Genomic DNA, 22,773 nt, shown 5'->3' with positions numbered 1-22,773 from the left:
CAGCTATACTAAAACAACTTCATATCTTCTCTGTCTCAGTAAAACTTTTTTTTTTTTTCAAATGCCAGGATCAAAAATTCATCTGAAATGAACCAAATTCTGGTATACATCTGCTGCATTTTTCCCCATTTTAAAGCAGTACTTAACCCTACTGATTATAGTGCAATATTTTTTCTTTAAAGTATGTATTTGATTCTAGAAAGCTGACAGGCAGACAGATTTTTTTTTTTTTCTTTAACTTACCAGATGTGTGATTAGTATCTACTTTTTTTTTTTCTTTAGGAAAGTGGGTGGGGTCAAAATGTATTTGTGTTTTACTAGGCTTCAGAGCAGAGCTAGGCACTCAGACAGTAGACACTCAGACAGGGGTGTTTTACTGGCGCAACTGATGAAGAAAGGTTTGCATTTCATTTGAATATAAGCAGACAGCCAGATATGATTCTTTCTACCTGTAAGTAAATTGGCCCACATATTTTTATCTTGGAAGTATTGTTTTGTGCAGTAGCTGTATACTTAGCAAATGACTGATTCAAATATTGCCATAAAAATGCCAAACAGCTTCCTCTTGCGCTGCTTAGGTGATCTGTATTTGGACTCCTTGTTTTGACTTACTTTCAAAATTACTACATGAATATGAATCTAGTATATGATGGGTTCAGCAAAACATCTACTTTTTCAGACAGGTACAGAGATAGTCCCACTTGCTGTCCTTAAAAGTATGTACAGGATAGACATGAATAAAAAGTTTGGTAGGACTAGAGTTGTCTTTCCTCCACTGCAGAATTAACTCAGGAAAATATAGAAAGCCTAAATTTACACAAGTGAAAAACTAAAAACTTGTATTTTGAAGTATTTTTAGCAGCAAACTGTACTGTTACTTTCTACTAGATAAGGTGCAAACATACCTGATCAGGAGGCATAATGTGTGTTATATTAAAGGTTTGGTTTTGATGGGTGAAGCTGATTTGCTTTATAAAAATGTACATGCTAGAAAGGGACTACAGCAATTTCAAAATTACTAGTGCTTTGAGACACATTGAATCAGAAAAACAAGCTTAAGCCAAGAAGCTTATGAAATAAAATTATAAAATGCAAATGATAAAAACTCATCTCTAACCTGTTGCTTTCATCAAGTCCTTTGATACTATTTCCCCAAGACTACAAATTAAAGGGAGGCATAACTGAAGATAGGAGGGAGATTGCACATGAATTGGCCACACAGATAATTTTATCAACCTAAAGCATTCTGTAGGGTGGTTTTGGACATAGAACACCTGCTGACAGGCTATCGCGAAGGACTTCCATGTTTTCACTGTGCCTTTTAAGTTTTGTTGGGACTGTATTTCAGCTATTCAAGCAAACAGCTGTTTCACCTCACAACAGGCCAATCCTTTTCTTCTTCCTCTAGCATCCCATCTGCTCAATTGTGCACAGGCAGATTTTTTTTTTCAGGCCTCCAAGTTGGTTATAAAAATATCATCTGCAAAATTTTAAGCTCGATATTTATAAGGCCAGCTTGAAAACCACTTTCCTAGGATTTCCACTTCTTCCACATGCTTTCCTTGCCACAGTATCTTTTCTCTTTTCAAACTGTGTGTGATAAATGTCCAGTTTTGGACATCATCCTGTAGGTTATCATAGCTCTGTATTAGCATTGGGATAATTACTTGTTATTCTGTCATCAGAAAGATAATATGACACTCTTAAAAACAAGTGTTTTCCTCCTAATATAGCCATTTCCGGAAAGAAAAAGACACAAGCAGTGAAATGGGATACGTTTTTGTTCCCATGTTGAATTATTTGTAGAATGGCTGAACTTTGAGATTGCAAACATCCATCAGAAATTGGAGAGAGAAAATTCTCCACTCAGTTAAAGAAGGAGGTTCATTAAAGAAGGAGATTCAACAGACTAAATTTTCATCTTGTTTGATTTAAACGTAGGTTTTAAGTTACCCACTTTAATTGATTCATGATGAGTTATGCTTCCTGACGATCAAAGCAGAATGTGTTTTGGTAGCTTATGTTTTGACATAACTTAGGAAATGTGGGCTGAAAGGTCTAGTGGGGCTGCAGGTGCCGGAGAAATCTTCCTTTGGTGGATTTAAAAGAAGCAAGATTTGACCAATTTCTCTGGAAGTTTTGGAAAAAGGTTTGGTTATGTAGGAAACAGAGAAGCAGGACCTGATAACAGTGATGGGTCCATAACTGATTTATTTTAACAGCCTTACAAAAAATTTGCTGTTAAAAATTGTTGAATATTTTCTTCTGTTAGCCAATATCTCTTTCCTGTGTCCTGTCCAAGCAGTAAGTCTGTCACTCATATAATAGACCTTACTAGTCTTGCTGTTCTCTTCAAAAAATGGGGTCCAAAACGCAAATGCAAAATGTGATTTTTTTCTTGCTGATGTACAGCTCTCACTGATTCCATCACCACTTAATTTTTAAATGATGAACATGTCAGTGTGACGTGCTATTATGTATGTGAATCTAACATATATAGTTGAATATATAGAATCTAACATAATAGTTGACAAATGCAGAGTGTTTTGCTTAAGAAAAGGTCCTTGTTTTGAAATTGAAGGAAACCAGAATTATTCCACTGAGTCCTGTGATTTGAGTTAGAGCATAGCAGAAAGGAAAACAAGAGGCAGTATTGAAAACTCTGACTTCTAGAAATCTACTTTCAATTTCTTACTTGCATTGGAAAAAGTTAGCAATTTTTTTTGCCTTAAAGTGGAGGAGTGGGTGGTGTTTTAGTATTTTTTATTATTTTGACTTACGGCTTTTGAATAGAAGAGAAGAAGAGAAAGAAATAAAGGAAGGAAGAGCCGCAGTTACAGGAGGGCGTGTGCAACTCCGAGAAGCTTCGGGCAGGAAATGCAGACTTCCTGTAGCGCTGCCGTGAGCATCGCTGTGGCACCTGGAGGCAGCTCTACACATAGAGATCTTCCTGTGTTGCTCACAGAAGATCAAGATATAAGCCAGTTTAATAAAATTATTCAGTGTCTCAAAGCTTTCACGGCTTGCAGTGTTGTTGGCCAAGTCTATCAAAAAAAAAAAAAGACAAAAAAGAAAAAAAAAAAAGACCTACAACCACATAACATCATAGGCTCATTGGTAACGAGTTATGAACTGAACGAATATTATTTCAATCTAGAGGTGAGAAAGTGTTGTTCAAGAAGCTTACCAATGACCAGGGAGGATGTTCAATGCAGAAATCAATGCATCGATCTTTGCTTGAGCTGCTGAAACTCCAATCCATCAGGTCAAAATTTCCAGTCTGCCTTCAGTTTAACTAAAGCAGGACCTACACTGAAGACCTGTGGTTTAGTTCCATATAGCTCCAGGCTGCTGTCTCTCAGCACTCCCTGACGATGTTTCCTCTCAGAACTCAACAATTTTGAAATAGAAATCAGCAGCTTACACTGCATCAATTCACGCTTTCATTAATTTCTACTAATTCTTTTTACAAGTGCTATAGGAGTAATGTACGTTCAGAATTTCAGAAGTGAGTTTGCGGGGAACGGATGTATGAAGGCTGGTGTGTTTCCAGAGCTGGAAATTTTCTTCCTTTAGTCCTTGATTTGATCCTTAAAATACCCTGGTAGGGAGAGGTGGGAGACAGGATCTTAGTGGAACCATACTGCTCCTCAGGACCCAGGAACTCAGTGCAGAATGGGCTTGTTGGGCCCATACCCTCGGTCTAACCTGAGCCTTAACTTCTAGCCTTGGTCATATTTTGTTATCTTTAATTGGTTAGACACTCCAGCCATAAAAAATAACTCATCAAATAAAGCATGTGTCCTAGGAAGCATTGAAACACAAAATTGATTATAAAAAGAAATGGGAACCTAAGACAGTCTAGGTCAAGGGACAAACACAAATCTGTCTCAAGATAATTGGGAAAGTTTGGTGAGTAGCATGTAATTATTTGTACTGAAGTTTAAACACCCCTTTTTTGAATGAAATTGTAATAGACCCCTCAAAATTCCCTAGTACATGCAAGACTACGCTATCATGCAAAGTGCTTCCAAGGCACTCGTTCTGCTTTACACACTCCTTAACACGCTGACGCTATCTCAATCCAGATTATTATTATTATTATTGTTTCAGGAGCAGTGGACATTATTTTAAAGCAATGTTAATAAAACCAATATTTCCCATCTGACTTTTTGAGAGGGATTGCTCATTCCAAGCTTGTTCTTACTTAAGACATTAAGTATTATACAACAATGCTAGAGACTGTATTCAGACAAAATTAAGCTACTATAGTATTAAGCAACTGAGGGACAGTTTAATACACTGTAAAACCATGCAGCAAATAAGTTATATTGCTCAAATGTTTTGCCTGGTTTCTTTAAAGAAAATCGTTGGTGTCAGCTGGCTTGGGTATTTGTAATTGGTCTGTTTTGCATAGCCGTCAGTGGAAACTTTTATCAAACAGTCGATAGCGTGTTGTGATTAATGTAAGTCTGCTTGCTTCCCACACGACGGGTTCTTCACAGGATGCAGCAGTCTAAGGGAAATTGCCCCACGACTTTCATGATAAATACACTAACCAAAACACATATGAGATCGATCTCTTCTTCTTCCAATTGAGAACTAATTTCCCCCTTATCTTTTTGACTTCTGATTTTCTCTTCTTCTTTTGTTAGTGCAAGATGTACTAAGTGATGTACCTTTACAGAGAAAATAATTACATTTCATCATGCAGTAAGGTTACGTAATGCTTTGAGTGGTAGGGTTAACACTCTCAGCACACTTTGCTGAAGCATTGGTAAAAGGCATTGGCAAAAATTCTTACAGGACACCAGAAGGACTATCCTATTTATTCCAAGCTAGATTAGGTCATTAGGATTAACAAGCCAAAAATACTATGAGAGAAAGACAAGAAGTGGAAGACATGGTGGGATTGTACATGTCATGTGAATGATCATAAACTGGAGAAGACCTTCAAGATCATCAAGTCCAACTGTTAACAAAATAAAGCAACAACATACCGAGACCTCAGGAACCTTATCTCAAAAAAGATACACTATATTAACTTTTCTGAAAATATATGATATATCTGATATTGTGTTGTGTCTGCTGTATTTATCTCTGGATTATCAACTACTTGGCACATAAGTTTAAAGTGCCTATTTTGATAACATTTTTAACCTTGTCTAATTATATTAATGGCTGGAACAGAATCAAGAAAATCAGTATTAATTCAAAGAACTGAATGTATTGTGTCTCCTTTAGTAAAACTCAGAATAAAAAAAAGCTTGACATGTAAATGTGGTTTTATATCTGGCTCAAATGGTTCAAAAAATTCTGTCATTGCTAAAAGTGGACATTTCTCTGCCTCTTGTCACTAATGATGTTCCCATCCCTTTCATTGCACTGGTTAGAGCTTGCATGGGGCAGTGCAATCAGTTAGATCAGTACCAATCCGGCTGATGATGCCTTTTTTTTTTTTTTTTTCTGATATGGTGAGCGGGTTTAACACATAATATGTCCTCATAATTAAAAGACATAATAAGGGACGCAGTGGATACATATAGCTGGTGTGGGAAGAAAGCTCTGCTCCATTTGCTGCGTGCAAATTTAGTCTTAATGGTTTGCCATACACCTCACAGCAAGACAGAACTAATAATAGAGCTAAGTAGTCCTTAATTCTGTAAACAAGCCAACAGGATCACTATAAATATGGAAAATGTTCTTGTTCACAGATCACACCATCCAGTCTGTTTTCTGCTGCTGCTGCTGCTGCACAGTGCAAAAAAGGTATGTAAAATTCTTCTGCTTTTCAGAAATTAGAATGATTGAAATGTCTATACATAGTAGACTTTTTAAAAAGTCTATTTTCAGTAGAACTGTTAATTACACAAAAGTTTACAGAAACTTTGCCCTACACATCCCTATATGAATGAGGGCTTATATATCCATATTTTCAGTATGACATGTATTCACAAAAATACTTATTGTTCTTCAAAATTAGAGCAATGAGAACAAAAATGAACCTGGACCCTGATACTGGCCTGGTGACCCAGTACTCTGCCTCGCAACCAAAGGTTTCCTATGCATCTACTTGGAAGTGCAGGGTAAGTAACATTTTGTCAGGTTTAACACAAATTGAGGTGACGTGCCATCCAATGACTCAGTACCAAAACGAGCAGAGGAGTAACCAACTCTTGAGCGTGTAGGTTGCTTTGTTGCATAAAAATTATGAAGCTCAGGTATGTAAAGATTCATACTGATGGAAATGCAGGGTCACACCGAGGTTTCCCAAGCTCGCTAGCATGGACATGGGCAATTTCTTCTCCAACTTTAGGGTTTGGGTGATGGAGGTGGGAAGAGTGGGTCTGTCCTGTTGGGAAGATACAATCTCACCTTGCTCAGCTGCATGTGAAAAGTCCACCTTTGTTTTGCTAGATCTAAATTGAATGAATCTGAGTTTTCAAAGCATAACTGAGTGCAAAGCTAAAACCTAGCATGATGCATAAGAAAAAGACTGTTCCTGCTCAATTGCTAAGAATGCAAGAATGTCTGCAGCACTCTCCATATCAATTCTTCAGATAAATGGCCAAATTGCCAGACAGAGTAACTCCACTGTTTGCAGTGCTGCTCTGCTAATTTACACTGAGTTCTCCCAGCTTTCATATCATGTAAAAGTCACCCAAAGAGTGGGGAGGGAGGCAAGGAAGATGGCTTCTCTATTATTTACTTTACTTTCCATTGTAATTTTGGCTTTGATAGCAAACTACTCAGATGTGAGTCTCACTGTTTTACAAGTGACATGATGATGGTGCTTTACAATGGAAGGTAATGATCATGATTAGTTCCCTTCAGTTACTGAGATGCTATAGCAGTAGGGGAAGTAGTAGGGAAAAAAGACTAACTGTGAAAGATACCTTTTTTCCACTAGCGTAAGAGGCAATTGCGTGTAAAGAACAAGCCGTTACCTCCTCTACCTGCTGAGGCCTTGGAAGACTACACAAAAAATGTCAAAGTTATTGCACTATATGACTTTTTTGCTAGAGGACCGTCTGATTTAACACTCAAGAAGTCAGAAGAATACATTATCCTTGAACAGTATGATCCCCACTGGTGGAAGGCAAGAGACCAGCATGGGTAAGAGAATTGACATCTAATTTCATTTTCTCTTCCTACACAGAAAGAAGAACCTAAAACAACCATTGTGGGGTTATCCTACAACCCTGAAGGCAGATAGGACAAGATACATGAACTTTAGGGGAGGTTTGAAAGTGTCCAGATATATATAAGGGACACAGATTAATTGGGAAGAGTTTGGGCAGTGTCTAGTACTCCAAGAATTGGTATGGCATCTCCTGTCTAGTGGGAACATAAAATTAAGTCCTATACTTAGTAAGTTCCTGAGCAACATAAGGACATTTGAGGACCATATGAACCACTGGGCTCTTGAGCCTTGTGAAAATACGGCTTTATGTGTTTCAAGTGCTTTACAATGTTGTGTGTTAAGTGTAAAGACCTCATAAAGACCACAGGTAATGGTAAGACACTTGCCTGAAACAAAACCCCTAATCCAAAATTCTTGGACATGTTAGAGAGATAGTAAACTTAATTTATTGATGTTTCCACATTTATGTTTGTTTTATGTTGTTCCCCTTTCACATTTTCTTCAGTGTGTCCTGTAATCTGATGTTAGGAGTTGTTACAGGTTATATGAATCTGTCTCTTTTTCATTCAGAAGCCTCCTTTAGGTAATTTTTCTCAACTCAGATTTGTAGTGAGAGTCCACTGGATTATTATTTTGTATATACATGCAAGCACACACTTTACATTTCTTCAAGGCAGAATTAGAAGGCTAGAAATAAAACAAGTGGCTTCTGGTTTGGAAGAAATGTTATTTTTTCTAAATTTTTCTATTTTTTTCTATTTTTTTTCTATTTTTTCTTAACATGTTGTTCATGGCACTCTGTAAGTACTTATCCCAGATGCCTTTCTCATTTCAGTAGCCCTCCAAAGCTGTGGGACAGAAAGATTTTGCCTGGGATTAATGGATTTAAGACTCTTATTCAATTCCCACACTAGGATTCAGTATCTAAAGACATAGCCAATAGTATAAATAAATTTGTCATTCAATAAAAGTAAGATGCTTACCTTAATGCTATTAATATTTTACATCTTACTATAACACTAGCCTCAATATGTTTTTTCAGGAATGAAGGCCTAATTCCCAGCAACTATGTTACTGAGAACAAGAAAAGTAATTTAGAAACATACGAGTAAGTACCCTTGAAAATGATGACTGCTTTCTTTTCTAAAAATGGTGTGGTACATTTCAGTGCTTGACCCTTCAGTCTTTACTAGATATGAACAGGTGTTTTCTTTATTGAAAGCTCTTAGACTGAATTAACCATTTTGATTTTGATTTATCTGCTTGGTGTATGTAATGTGGAGTTACAGGCACCAAGGACTTCAACAGCATCAACCATAATGACAGAATCCAGATGTTTCATATTTCTGTAGGCTCACTACATAATATGTCTATATTCTGATCTCTTCCTGTTGTGAACGTATAGTTAATTGACTGGAAGTTAGTTATAATCAAGTCAGTCTGGTTTCCTGGAGAGAAGAGTAAAATTCAGCAAAACTCTAGTGAAGTGAGGTCTGAAGCAGTGAGCCTGACTGTAAATTTCATCACAGTCTGGCGTAACTGCTTCCTGTTTTTTTCTTTTGTGTGACCTCATGCTTAATCACAGTGAATCAGTCAATGGGGAAAGTAGTTGCCGTATTTACAGTGGTCTAATGAAGTAATTCCAAATTAAGAGAGGTTTGATATACAACAATAGTTCTGTTCAGGTTTTTTGATGGGAAACCGTTCAACTATTAAGACTAAACCTTGCCTTCTGTGTAGCAGAGCAAACATATTTTTCTGGCTGAAGTTAAAGGAAAACTTGTCTTGTTCTTGCAGGTGGTACTGCAAAAACATCAACAGAAGCCAGGCAGAACTGCTCTTGCAACAGAAGGTAACTCTGCTTATACATAGAGTTAATGATATCTGCAAAGATTTATCAGTAACGGCATCAAGCATTTCAACAGTCAAATCCAAATCTGCTCAGCATGCAGTAAGAGCAGGTGACCTAAAACAAAGAGATGGCTTTCTGGGGAGACTGTACAGTGCAGACTGTCCACACTTCCCAGAGTTTTTAGTAGTCCCAGCAAATTCTGTGTAGATTTTCCATACTGGATAAATCATGGAGTTTGCTGTACTTGTCTGTGGTATGAAACACTGATGACTGAAATCCACATGGTAAGTAAGTTAGTAAGGTGGCAGAGCTTAACAAAACCCCTGTGTCTTCCTTACGTACAGAGCCAGCAATCCATCTATCAGTTACGAAAACATCTATCTCAGTTAAATTCATTAAGCTCAAGGACTACTAACACAGGGCTTGGGCAAGACAAAATAGAGAAGAACATCTCAGAACTGTTTTACAGCATTTTTTTTTTTTCTGGTGATTTGTATATATATATATTTAATAAAGAAAAGATTTTTCACTACTTCACACAGAAGAGTATCCACCTAAAATATTTAGCTCCAAGAAATGGTCTGGCATTTGGTATTTTGGCTCGGTTAATTTTGCTCTGCTATGTACCTGGCTGTCAATTCCTGTTCACTACTGCTTTATCACCCTCCCTGGTAGTCATAGGTATTCCACAGAACTTGCTGATCAGCTGCAAGTCCTATTTCAAAGGACTTTCATTTGAGCTCAAAGGCAGAAAATAACTCTACCTGGATTTCTTTTCAGTCCAAAGAAGGTGCATTTGTTGTCAGAGATTCAAGCCAGCGGGGACTCCTTACACTGTCTGTGTATTCACGGTCTAAAGGGTGAGTTGCTCCGAATGGTTATGGCTTGACTCAAAGTCTGAAGGAAAAGCTTCCCTAAAGCTCCTTGGGATAAGTGGGCAGGCTGGGTATATGGTGCACAGCAGCAGTGAAATACTGGGGGGGCTGTTCAGGGGGCACTGCAGCAAATTGCAGCGCTCTGGGGAAATGCCCTCATATGCTGAAGTGCTGGCGGTGGGCAGTAGGTCTGGGGGGCAGGGTGCCAATGCCCCTACGAAATGCACTCATAGAAATGCTCAAATAATCTGCTGTGAAGGCTGCTCATCCCACCCATGTAACACAGGCAGTAAGACCTTACATTCATTCACATCTTGCTAATTTTTATGTCAAGTGCTGTGGCTGCCCCACCATGCCACCACAGCACAGCCCTTTGGCCACTGTATCGATCTGCTTTTCTTCTCAGCAGGCTCTGCTCAGTGTAAATTACTACCAGGCTCCTTGGTGGTCCCAATTTTTCTCCTAAAATCTCCTCTCTGTACCATCTTTCTTCAGCTGGAGGACTGTTACTGGGCTCGCTTTCCCCTCACATCTGTAGCAGTCCCCTACGGCTATCCCTCGGCCCTCCTACATCTGTTAGTGCTACAGCTGCTTCTTATGGATGCAATGATACAGGGATAAATACTTGTGCAATAAAACACACAAGACATGTTGTGGTTTAACACAACAGGCAGATAAGCCCCACACAATCATCCATTCACTCCCTTCTACCACCCACCAAAATGGAAGGGTAAAAGAATTGTGAGCTGAGATAATCAAGACACTTTAATGGGAAAGAAGATGGAGGGAAAATAATAATGATAGTACTGATAAAAGAATACACAAAACAAGAGATGCACAATGCAGCTGCTCACCACCCATGGACCAATGCCCAGCCTGTCCCTGAGCGCTGGCAGCCTCTCCCTGGGCCAACTCCCCCGGTTTTATTGTTCATCATGAAGCCATATGGTATGGGACATCCCTCTGGTCCCTTTGGGTCAGCTGTTCTCATCCTAAATCCAAACACAGCAGCACATCAGCTACTAGGAAGAAAATTAGCTCTATCCCAGCCAAAACCAGGACAATGCTACCTCCCAAAGCTGGGAAAGAGACCTACTCAGAAAGCCTTTTTTTTTTCTTTTTTTTTTTTCTTTTTTTTTTTCCTTTTTTCTTTCTTTTTTTTTTTGTCTTCTTTTTTTTTCTTCTTTCTTTTTTTTTTTTTCCCTTTTTCCTTTTCCTTTTTTTTTTTCTTTTCTTTTTCTTCTTTTTCTTTTTTTTTCTTTTTTTTTTTTTTCTTTTTCTTTTTTTTCCCCTGAAACAGTATCTCAACTATGCGCAGTCATTTTAATTAGGGAACCGTATCCCAAGTTTTCAGATTTTTTGTGTGCATGCTTTTCAAGTAAAATTTAATTAGGTTTATAGTATCAATTATTTTTTGCTGAAAATCATAATTGCTTGTTGATTTCAGAAGTCACAATGGAGACATTCGGCATTATCAAATTAAAAAAAAACACTTCGAACAATATTATGTAGCAGAAAAATATCTCTTCTCATCTGTTCCTGAACTTATCCAATATCATCGACACAATGCTGCAGGTAATGAGTATAAGCTGTTAAGGTATTACTGCTGATGCTTTGAAGCACATCAGGACTTTGAAAGATTGGAAGTGACTCTTCCACTAATCCTTTCCTTATAAAAAGAGACACAAATTTTTCTGTTGCTAATAAATTCAAGTATGCCACGATCTTTTCTGCTGGAGTTGTAGCTGCAATGTGCATATGTCACGGGAGGAATGAGCCTACCAAACTCATAGACATGAATGAAATTAATTTAAAAAAGCTACAAGTACCTTATGTACTTACCTACTCTGTATTCTGCTGGTTCATATGTGGCTGAATGAGACTTCCATGAAACTTTATCATAATTCTTTCCTTGCCTACAACCCAGTGACTTGCATGTATAGAATTTAAGAAAAACAGGAACCATGCTATGCATCAGTAGGCAGCTTTTTATTGATTTTGGCACATATGCTCACCCCCTTCAAAGAAAAGGCAGAATTAGGGAGCACAAGGACTCTCCAACAGTAGCTTGCATCTTACCAGTGTCAGCCACCTTTAGTTGTTGGCTCACAGCAGCCTTTTATAATTTCTAGCATTAAAAATTGCCCTTCATCTTGGTTCTGCCTATCATTTTAATATGGTATAAAACATTTTTTTACCCTGAATGACTGGAGATAGGAAAGCACAAAGCCCCTCATGCTAGCGAGGCAGGAAGAGACAGGAATGGACAGAAACTTTCACCTGAGGGAAAGGGGTGGTAGTAAATGCATGAAACAGAAAAGGATCTGAAAGTAACATTGGAAAGAATGAATGAATGCATGCAGGGTGTCCTTGGTGAGCACAATGAGCTAGCTTTAAAAAAGCAAAGACACACTTTTTAGATTAAAAATCAGGAAAGTAGAAAGGGTTGTGTTCATTGGTACTGTTGGCTCATAAATTGAGAGAAAAAGGAATGTCAGACACAAAAATATTTCTTGCAGCGGGAAACAATACTGAGAAAGCGTACTTAAGACACTGTTTATGTTGGTGATGTAGTATTGTAGAACTCATGCAGTATTACTTAAGATCACTAACACTGTACAAGCAAGAAAGAGTGTCACTTCTGGTTGTATGATACTGTAGATACTTTTGTAGTGGTCTGAAGTTTGAAGTAGAGTAACAGTGCATTTGCACAGGAGTGCAACATATTAATAGACACATCATTTACTTAATTAAATAATAATTTTGAATATCATTTCTTCAAGATAGAAGTTGTCTGATTACGTTGGTACCCCAAAATGGTATTGTCATAGATCTAGTAATAAACTTAAAAACAAAAACAAAAACAAAGAGAAGCAATTACTTAGAATTTTGAAAAGAGTATTTGTATTCTGAAACAGTAACTTATCAAGCAGGCTGGAAAAGGGTAGTGTCCGCTTCCATTTCTTCAGTGAGAATTTGTAAGAAAAATTAACATCAAGAAATAAGGTATCTATATCAATTATTTTTTTTTATTTTTTATATTTTTTTGAGAAAAGGTATGATGTAGCACACTTTAAAATAGTGCAATTGGTCAACAGAATATTGGTACTTTGTTTCCTGCAGGTCTTATCACTCGTCTCCGACATCCAGTTGGATCAACTGGAGGTTCTTCACCAGCAACAGTGGGATTTAGTTACGGTAAATTTTTTATCTTTTTTTTTGGTGGAGATTTAGGTTTCTGTTTAGGCAAGAATTGAGATCACATTCATCCAGCTAATAGTTGTGTCAGTGAAATTTCCCAGTCGTAAGTTAATACATAAACACCTTCATAATCATGAAAATCAGACACGCATTTCCTCATAAGGTGTCAGAACTAAATGAGACGTGACTCAATTCCTGCAGTTCAGTCAGTGTGGCGCTTCTTTTACAACCACTAGTGCATTTCAGAGCTATCTGGACTTTTGTAAGCAGACTTAAATAGACAATACATTTTTAAATTATATTTTATGTATTTAAATGTCTACAAAAATTGAAATTAATATTATTTATGAGGAAGATTTTCTTTGTTGATTCTGCAGGATGTAGAAATAAGAGTGAAACCTTTCACATTGATAGAAAACAAGCAGTAAATACCAGTGCTGTGTACATAGATCAGGAAGCTAATATTGGGTGGTAGATAAGTACACATAAACATATATATATGTATATATATATAAAGGAATGTCCACAGGCATATATCTTTACTGTGAATGTTTTCATCAATATCAAGGCTTAATATTTCTGGAGGGCAGAACTATTTTGGTTAATACAATGGAGGCATCCAGTAACTATTTCTGTAGCTATACTATCCCACGGAACTGGTTTAGAGTTAAAAACATCACATATGATAATGCTAAAAAAGTTCTCAGACGTAATCAAAACTTTCTTTATCTTCAAGACTCAGACATTCCAGCATTATGCAGTTTGCAAAGCAGTCACATTCTACAAGCTGCAAAATAACATTCACGTCTATACACATATGTGTGGGAAATTCCAGTTATTTAAAACCCATGCTAAAGCTGATGAAGGGTTGTGAAATTTCTCTGTTTGCATTATCTGCAAATAGCCAGGTTAGCCAGGTGTGTCTCCTAGACTATTGTAACATTGGGTTGCTTTTATAGAGGAATGGGAATTAAACCCATCAGAACTGACGTTTATGAAGGAACTTGGACGCGGGCAGTTTGGAGTTGTTCAGCTGGGTAAATGGAAAGCAACCATCAAAGTTGCCATCAAAACGATCAATGAAGGTGCAATGTCTGAGGACGATTTCATTGAGGAGGCCAAAGTAATGATGTAAGTACAAAAATTATTCTGTCTGATAGTTGACGTGAAGATGACTGAAAAAAAGATATATCCTAATTCAATTTAAAACAAGCAAACAAAACCACTTTGCTGGGAGTAATGGACGTGCAGGACAGAAAGGTTGATGTAATGACCTAAGCAGGTGCTTGCTACACCCATCACCAGAGTCTTTAGAGTGTGTGCTGCTTTGCATGGTGGAGGTTAGTGGGTGGTAAATGTGCTGGTAGTTGCTCTTACAGCTATTCTTTCACCCATAGTTTGGTGCTTCTGGGAGCACAGGCAGAGCTCATGCCTAATTAAAGCTTCTAAGAAACTGTATTGCCATTTCTGCTAATTTTGCAAATTACACAAGTATTCAGACCTGCTTTTGGCATGGCCATAGAAGGAGGTGGAAGCTGAGGAGAATGCTTGCAGCAGTTCGTGTCCCTGCCTGAAAACCAAATATAGTTAGACCTCTCCATTTCATATTATCCATATCAAGGTTGCATTTGTCCATTAAGTATTGGAGGGACTATGATGATCTTGCAGAACTTTTTGGAGGAAATTGCAGAAATGTGTTAGGTAGTGAGACAACTCTGAGGCCAGCTGAACTGAAGGATATTTAGCAAGTACTGAAAGTGTTTTTCAGTATCATCATGAGAATGAAAAGTCTAGTCATCTGCCAAGAGCAGACGATCACCTGACTGAAATGCAATCCTGAACAGGAAACTCTCCCACCCGAAGCTGGTCCAGCTTTACGGAGTGTGCACGCGCCACAAGCCTCTCTATGTAGTGACTGAGTTCATGGAGAACGGCTGCCTGCTCAACTACCTGCGGCAGAGACGGGGGAAACTCAGCAGGGACCTGCTGTTGAGCATATGCCAGGATGTGTGTGAAGGGATGGAGTATCTGGAAAGAAATAGGTTCATTCACCGTGATTTAGTAAGTACAGTAGGTTTTCTGAGGTTCTTGGTAAATATTGGTGATATAGAACATGCCACTGAATTCTGTGGGACACTAATGTGTCCTGTAAGATTCAACAAAATCTTCCTCTATCCACATTTCGAATGCTCCCTGTGCCTTACCTTGATGCCGGGATATATGGGCAGCTTGTCTTACCTACCTCATACACAGGGAATAAAGGGGTCACAAAAACACTTAAAAATTGGTAGTGAGTGTCCAAATGCCTAGCATTCAGGAAAATATCTGCTTGGATAACTAAGACTCTGCATCTTAAAATTTCTTTTACCATACATGAAAATATTGCAAGCATTCAGATTAGTATATGCTATGTATGTGTAATTACACAGCAGTGAAAGGTATTCACCTACTTGGAGACAGAACTTTACTTTTTCCTTGTTTTGAGCACAACACTCATCTCCTTTTATAATATAAACCATATGAGCTGAAACACAATTAGTCTGTTGTTTTTTTTTCTTAAAAGTTTTTTTAGCCCAGATTTCAGATGTTTCTCTCCTTTTCCCCAGGCTGCAAGAAACTGTTTAGTCAATGCTGAGCACGTCGTTAAAGTATCTGACTTCGGCATGGCAAGGTAGGAAGTACAAGTTTAGTGGGTGCCCTGTTCTCAGTTGATGGTAATGAGGACTTGGGCTAACTTCACTGCTTCCTTAGATGATTTGGGGAATCCCACTGTGCTCAATTTCTGAATTTTGATTGAAGTGATAAACACTGCTGTTTAACTCTTGTACCATAAATGGGATGTTGCATTGTTTCTCTTCTCATCAGTGACTTTAAGACAGGTGAACTGAGTGTCTAGTAAATGCCAGGAGTAGCTTATGGACAGAGCAGCAGCAGGCACAGGACTAACAGAGGCTCAAAGAAGCAAGTACCCCAAATTTTCTGAGTGCCCAGGAGGACAGAAAACCTGCAGGAAGAGATGTAGGTCTTGGTACTGACCTTTAGAGACTTCAGTAGGTGAGGCAGGAGGCAGGGAGGATGCGCAGGCAGGAAGCGTGATGTGTGCTTCTCTAGCAGGGAAGTGGTTTTTCTGCTTAATGAGAGGACCAGCCAAACATGAAGAGAGAGCAAAATGCACTCCAACAACCACAGGTCAGAGAAATGTAGCTCTGCCCTCCTGGACTTCCATGAGAGGGTGCACTATATTTTACAGCTGAACTGAGTGAATGACCAGTGGCTGGCCAAACAATTGGTCTCACTCCTTCCATCTTGCCCCATCACTCCTTGCAAGCCCAGCACAAAATCCTTTGTCTCTTTGTCTTACTGGCTGCTTTTGGATTGAATAGGCTCATCTTTTGGATTGAAAGGCAGTGTGTAGCTCTGTGCAGTAGGTGGTGGTGATGTCCACCTTACAGCTGTAGTCATTAGATCAGTACAGCCACGTTACCCACCTTTCTGTTAATTTTTACCTCCTATTTCTTACCTAAGGATTACCACAGTAGTTCATAACTACATACTTGTTTTTCAAAAGGCTGTGCTGTGCCATGGCATTGCCTGCTGGTTTCATTGATTGCCATAAAGGTAAAAATAGGCCTATAGGTCTAGACTCATCCAAATGCCCTGGAAAATTCAGCAAGAGACCAAGGGGCTATCAAGGTCCAATATGAAAGTAATGGACCTGAATGGGTTCCTGTTAACAAAAAGAGAAGACCAATGGCATGGCTTTAGGACAGGCGCTTTCCCAGGGAGACCATGGAGAGGTGATGGGAACACCCTCTAATTAGTCAAAGCTCACAAAACTGACTGGTTTTGTACTCTTATTTTTTGCGTTCATTATCCAATAACCTCTCATTGTTCTGTGCCTGCCCCAATAATAATAAAGTGAGGCAAAGAGGCAATTTCTCTCAATGTGGCCTCCTTTGAAAGGTGCTTTAGAAGTGCCTATGCATTATACCTTCTGTGACAAGTGTTGTGTAGTGTCTCTCTGTCATCTTCTCATGAAAGTAAATATGGGAAAAACGTGCACAGAGTTTGTACAGATGTAGGGCTCAGCCTTTTCAAATGTTGCCCCTAAATGCCTGTATTAGGCACATAAACTCTTCTGATCTGATAGGTCTTAACACAGCTCCTGTAAGCTTGGGCAAAATTATACTTCAGTGCACCTTGTTGTTTCTTTGTATGTGATGAAAATTTTGTGTGCTGCTTCTGTAATAACAATGTACCAGAAATTTCATCTGTGAAGTTGGGTAGCAGAGTCCAGTAGCTCCAGCTGTGTAAATAAGTGTAACCTTTTGCCAGTAGTTTTCATGTGCAATAAATGTTCTCTTTTAAAAAGAGACAACAATTATTTAGTGTTGCTCTTTTTCTTACCGGGGATGTAGGGACCTTTCCCAGCATACGATAAGTACAACTATCCTGTGAGTCTTACAGATGGTATTAGAACATTTTATTCTGACATATTTCTCACAAATAAATCACCCATTTAAATAGAAATCTTTTTAACTGCATAGTGTGGGTTTCTGTGTACATTTTTTGTTAAATTAGTAATACAATTTCTTTGCTTATAACTTGAGACCGTATTTTTATGGAATTATAAACCACCTGTGGAAATGCTGCCAGAGCTGCTTGTGCTATAAGTCTCATTAAAATACATGGCATTTGCTGATATTCTTTAGGTATGTCATTGATGATGAATATATCAGCTCTTCAGGTGCCAAGTTTCCAGTCAAGTGGTCATCTCCTGAAGTCTTTCATTTCAAAAAGTACAGCAGCAAATCCGATGTCTGGTCATTTGGTGAGTAGAATAGATTAATGTGCAACATATTGTTTCATTAAACTAATGATGTGATTGAGGAAAGTACAACTTCTTATTGATGCTGCCTATCTTAATCTTTAGATGATCTTATTTTTAAATCTTGCCTACATTTTTGAGAGAGTATGATTTTTAATAGATTTTTAATCTAAAAATTGCATTTTGACAGATATGTGTGTTCTTGGTAAGTAAGCATTAATCAAATGCTTATTTATCTCAATTTCATGGACCACCATCCTAGCTGACTTAAATGGGCACAGAATTGCATCAGTTGAAACTTTTTTTGTTTTCCTCTGTTCATTCAACTCAAGTTGTCCATCAATACATGGAAAAGAAAGAGTGATTTTTGGGGCTTCTCACATTGTTAAATAGCTTGTGGGTTTGTGGATCTTATTTTGTCCTAAATATTTTGGTTCACATCCAGGTGTGCTGATGTGGGAGGTCTTCACAGAAGGCAAAATGCCTTTTGAAAGTAAATCAAATTGTGAAGTTGTCCGTGAGATTTCTGAGGGAAACCGACTTTATCGACCACATTTGGCATCGCATACAGTGTACAAAGTCATGTACAGCTGCTGGCATGAGGTTTGTTGCTCTTGTTTTCCTTTGATATTACCTTATTCTATTCTCCATTGCTAATGTATATCTGAAAGTAATCCTCAAACACCGGGGCAATGAAACCTTTACTTTGTGGCATCCTCGGTATTTGTTGCTATGCTTTTCACAAGTCGTGTCTAAGTTTACTGAAGCTCTGTTTCTTTTGACCATTGCATCCAATAAATACAAAGCACATAATCTATATGATAGCTCTACACCATCCCTAGTTTTGAGTATTTCAGCATAGTCTCACTTCTCTACTGCACCAAATGTAATACCTTTTTCACATCTTTGTGTCATGCATAGCTCTCTAGCTTTCCTCTGAATGATAACCTTAACACATTCATATACAAAATGAGTATGCCCACTACATGTGGATTTGCCTTCCCATTTTCCAGATGTACATCAGTATGTCTGTCCACTGCTCCAGAGCCTCCCTTTCACCATGTGCACTCTGATATGGTGCTTGCATCGATGTTCTTTATCCATTTCTCCAGCAACTATTTATTTCTATATTGGTGTCAAAACATGGACTTCATCAACTTTTCCACCTGAGTAATCCCTTGAGGTCCCTTCTGCAGTGTCTACAGGAAATGAATCTTTAATTTTACGTAAAAATTACTTTTTAATAATTTTTAAAGTTGGGGGATCTCATTGCTACCATTGTCTCCTTTATCCTACCTCTTCTCTCTTGCCCATCTTTTAAAGCTGTATGAAAGCTGCTAAGTAAGTTTAAGAGACTGAAACCTAAACTGCACATAGCATGGTTGCTCACTGCAAGCACCCACTGGGATGCCTGCCAGCAGAGGGAGGATGAGGTGAGGAAGAAGTCCCCTCTTTTCCTGATGTCAGCCAGGAGTTTGTTGTTCCATACTGAGCTGCAATGTATTAAATGATACAACAGTGAACATCCTTTTTTTCTAAAGCCCAGAAAATATCTCTGAATATCAGGGTTGAACAACCACTGCAGGGAAGAAATCCACATATGGCTTCTGGCTAAAAGGAAACAAAAAAAACAAAAAAAAACAAAAAAAAAGAAAAAAGTGTCTCTGTACATGCTGCTGCAGTTTTAGGAAGCATTCTATTAACTTCTGTCATGCTGACATGCAGAACATGATTTATTTATTTATCTATTTATTTTCTCAAGTGCTAAACTTGATCTTTTCTCCATCCTGTATGAATAAAATACAAATTAATTTTTAAGCAGTAGCCTGTATGTACCTATAACCATCTTCTGAAGTTGGATACTTTAATTGATCAATCTGCTAATTTAGATTTATCCTCTGCTTTTTTTTTTTTTTTTTTTTTTTTCTTTTTTTTCTTCCAGAAACCTGAAGGACGTCCTTCTTTTGAAGAATTAGTAGAGACCCTCACAGATATAACAGAAATGGGATAATCAGAGATGTTACACAGGTGTACTTACTGGAAAATCAGCAGCATTAAGCCTGCCAATGTAGTTGACACAGAAAACATCAGCTTCTTACAGCTGTCTCTACTTAAATTGTGGTAGCAGCATCCTATATAGTGAAGCAGCTGTTTGTGCTTGGTGTGACTTTTGCTCATTTGAGAAAGATATCTGAGGAGTCTGGTTTTGGGGCTTTCAAGCCTTTGTTTTCTTGATTAGGGAAAAAAATCTCCTGTCTGGAAAGAAGCAACCAAGCTTACTTGCCATGCAAGCCTTTTTTTTTTTTTGTTGTTGTTGTTGTTGTTTTGTTTTCTTCTTTTTGTCAGAGCTACACTAATTCCCATAATAATATTACTAAGGAATGATTTATTACTTAATATGGTTCTTGCAGTAGACAATACTGATTAGCAGCACCAAAAATGATGGAAGAGACTTTGATAAAGTGTCAGAGAGGTCATATCTAAAGGCAAGACCTTTTGTACTGCAAAGCACAGAAGAAAAGGAGCAGTGTTTCAGAGGAAACACAACTGCTGGAGCAGAACCCAGGTACTGCATGCTGCTGGGCACACAGAGGGAGTAGTCACCCCTCAGTGCCTCCCAAGTGACATCTGAATAGCTGGAAGCACTGAGCATCCCTGAAGAACTTTAATCCTGCTCACAGGTAAAGGCACCTTCTCTGCTAATTCTATGTAAAACAAGGAGAACAAGTAAGGATTATTTTATTCAAACCTCTCCCTGAATTTTACTGTTGTCTTCCATTCCTGTCTTGCTGCTGCATACTTGAATGCCCACACCTCCTTACTGCTCCCCTGTAAGTATCCGGAATGGTTAATAGACAATTTAAAGCTGGAACCTGGCTGTAAAAAGAAGTGCTTTGAATTAGTCTAGCTCAAACAATTTCTGTGAGACCTCACATGCACAATGTCTGTAACCCTGCTTGTAATGTTATTATTCACTTCTAATTTTAACTCTTAATTTTGGTCAATACAAGTGTATTACAGAAAAGAAAAGGCAACTGAAGTAGGAGATTGTTTTATGTAGAACAGTCAGATCGCTGTAAATAAATATTTTTTTAATGTGATTGTATTGTGAATTATTTATGGGTAAATATATTTATTTTTATAACATTTCATAGACAAAATACTTAACACCCAGTAGATAAAGAATGATTGATGTCTGGGCAACTTAGTTTTTTCATTCCCAAACTTAAACACGCACATGCAAAACAAACAAACAAAAAAAATCCCCTGCAACTGTAACAATAAAATGAAGTACAATTACAAGTATTGAAGTTTGAGAAGATGATGGCATCTCTGGGTCAAATTCACTCCTGGCATTAATAATTTTCCTTTACTGCAATAGTATTTTGATAGTTATCATCCCTTGGGAAAAGGAGTTCTTAACCCTACTGTGTCAACATCTGGGAGTACCTTCACACAGTACCTTAAGGCGTTTCTCATTCAAGTGCCACAATATCCTTTTGTTTAATTGCTAAAAGAACTGTCACCAACTGATAGCACTGTTTACTGTTATAATTTACTTATTTATGGGCGTTCAACTCCATATCAGACCTCTAACTACACACAAAACTACACAATATAATACTGTGCATTGAGCTCACCCCTAGTCTATGTGTTGCCGAAGCACAATGCTTTTCAGCAAGTGATGCTCTACAAAAGACTCAAACTGTATCTACAATATAAATGTGCATAGGAACTTTGAATAATGTATGAGGAATCCTCTATAGAAGCTCTTGTACAACTGGTTTAACTACATTTATTACTGCAAGTTAATATGTAATACACTACAGTACCCTGCAATAAAAAGAGAGTTTATGTACACAAAGCACCCTGCTTGTGCTTGTTTTGCTGGGTTGTCCTGTGGTGAGCATGCATCCATCTTTGAAACATGGTGGTCTAATACAATGGGAAAAAAATGCTTGCCTACCAGGCCTTCAGCTTCACACTATAGCCTGTCTGGAGGCTGGGCAAATTATCAGTAGGCTGTTGTTAGCACTCTGACGTGGATGAATTTAACAGCTGATATCGTGAAGCTTATGGTAAATAAATTAAAAAGCACTGTAATATGCTTCAGTCAGTGAAGTCAGTGCTTAATCAGCATGAGCAGGACAAAGGTCAGGTATGTACAGCTTGTTTGCTCACTCAAACAGCTACACCCATAAATAAAGACCAAGCAGGCCACCTCGGGCCTTGTGGTGGGTCTGAGTGTAGCTCCAGCTCCAGCTATGTTCAAACAGGCAGAAAGGAAAGACCTTACATGGGAAAACAGTCAATGCCACCCATGTCTCAAATAATAGGCATATTGATCTATTGGCTGTGTGTTGTTTTTATTTTTAAATCTTTGTGAAAGAGAGACCCAGAAAATAAGACATCCATGGAGAAGACTGGGGTGGTTCAGCCTGGAGAAAAGGAGGCTGAGGGGAGACCTCATTGCTCTCTACAACTACCTGAAAGGAGCTTGAATTGAGGAGGGTGTTGGGCTCTTTTATCTGGTGACAAGTGATAGGACTCAGGGAAACAACCTCAAGGTGTGCCAGGGAGGTTTTGCCTTGATATCAGGAAGAATTTCTTCACGGAGAGTCTGGCCAAGCATTGGAACGGGCTGCCCAGGGAAGAATTGAAGTCCCTGGAGGTATACTAGAGGCATGTGGATGTGGTGGTTAGGGGCATGGTTTAGCAGTGGTCTTGTAGTGTTAGATGATGGTTGGATGTGGTGACCTTAAAGGGTCTTTTTAAAACCTGAATGGGGGAGGAGGCACAGTGACACCCCTGTATAGGGGATTTCTGGCTAAAGGCTGGAAGAGTACTCACCAATGGTGAAAATTCAGCTGAT

At 38.3% G+C, this 22,773-nt stretch overlaps 1 protein-coding gene across 2 annotated transcripts; it reads left to right on the top strand.

The window, feature by feature from the left end:
• The first annotated feature begins 304 nt into the window (after window positions 1-304).
• LOC137855767 (tyrosine-protein kinase TXK-like) lies at window positions 305-21,001 on the top strand. 2 transcript variants are annotated; one of them, XM_068680287.1, is made up of 15 exons: window positions 305-451; window positions 5,715-5,769; window positions 5,984-6,086; window positions 6,911-7,116; window positions 8,187-8,252; window positions 8,942-8,996; window positions 9,777-9,856; window positions 11,319-11,446; window positions 12,995-13,069; window positions 14,032-14,203; window positions 14,917-15,133; window positions 15,679-15,743; window positions 17,785-17,903; window positions 18,346-18,503; window positions 19,843-21,001. In XM_068680287.1, the coding sequence occupies exons 1-15, from the start codon at window positions 436-438 to the stop codon at window positions 19,909-19,911; spliced, it is 1,584 nt and encodes a 527-aa protein (XP_068536388.1). In that variant the 5' UTR covers window positions 305-435; the 3' UTR covers window positions 19,912-21,001. The 2 variants fall into 2 exon arrangements, with proteins under 2 accessions (XP_068536388.1, XP_068536389.1); XM_068680288.1 differs by lacking the exon at window positions 305-451 and having other exon boundaries at window positions 7,024-7,116.
• The last annotated feature ends 1,772 nt before the right edge of the window (window positions 21,002-22,773 follow it).

Source organism: Anas acuta, chromosome 4 (genome assembly GCF_963932015.1).
Source record: "Anas acuta chromosome 4, bAnaAcu1.1, whole genome shotgun sequence".
NCBI lineage: Eukaryota > Metazoa > Chordata > Aves > Anseriformes > Anatidae > Anas > Anas acuta.
The sequence above is the reverse complement of the archived record's forward strand: the minus strand, read 5'-3'. Positions and strand labels throughout refer to the sequence as shown.

What these genes read in the sequence shown, in the direction of transcription:
- LOC137855767 (XM_068680287.1), top strand. An exon ending in TCATCGACACAATGCTGCAG is followed by an intron (nt 11,447 to 12,994) that starts GTAATGAGTATA and finishes TGTTTCCTGCAG; the next exon opens with GTCTTATCACTCGTCTCCGA. An exon ending in TCTGACTTCGGCATGGCAAG is followed by an intron (nt 15,744 to 17,784) that starts GTAGGAAGTACA and finishes GATATTCTTTAG; the next exon opens with GTATGTCATTGATGATGAAT.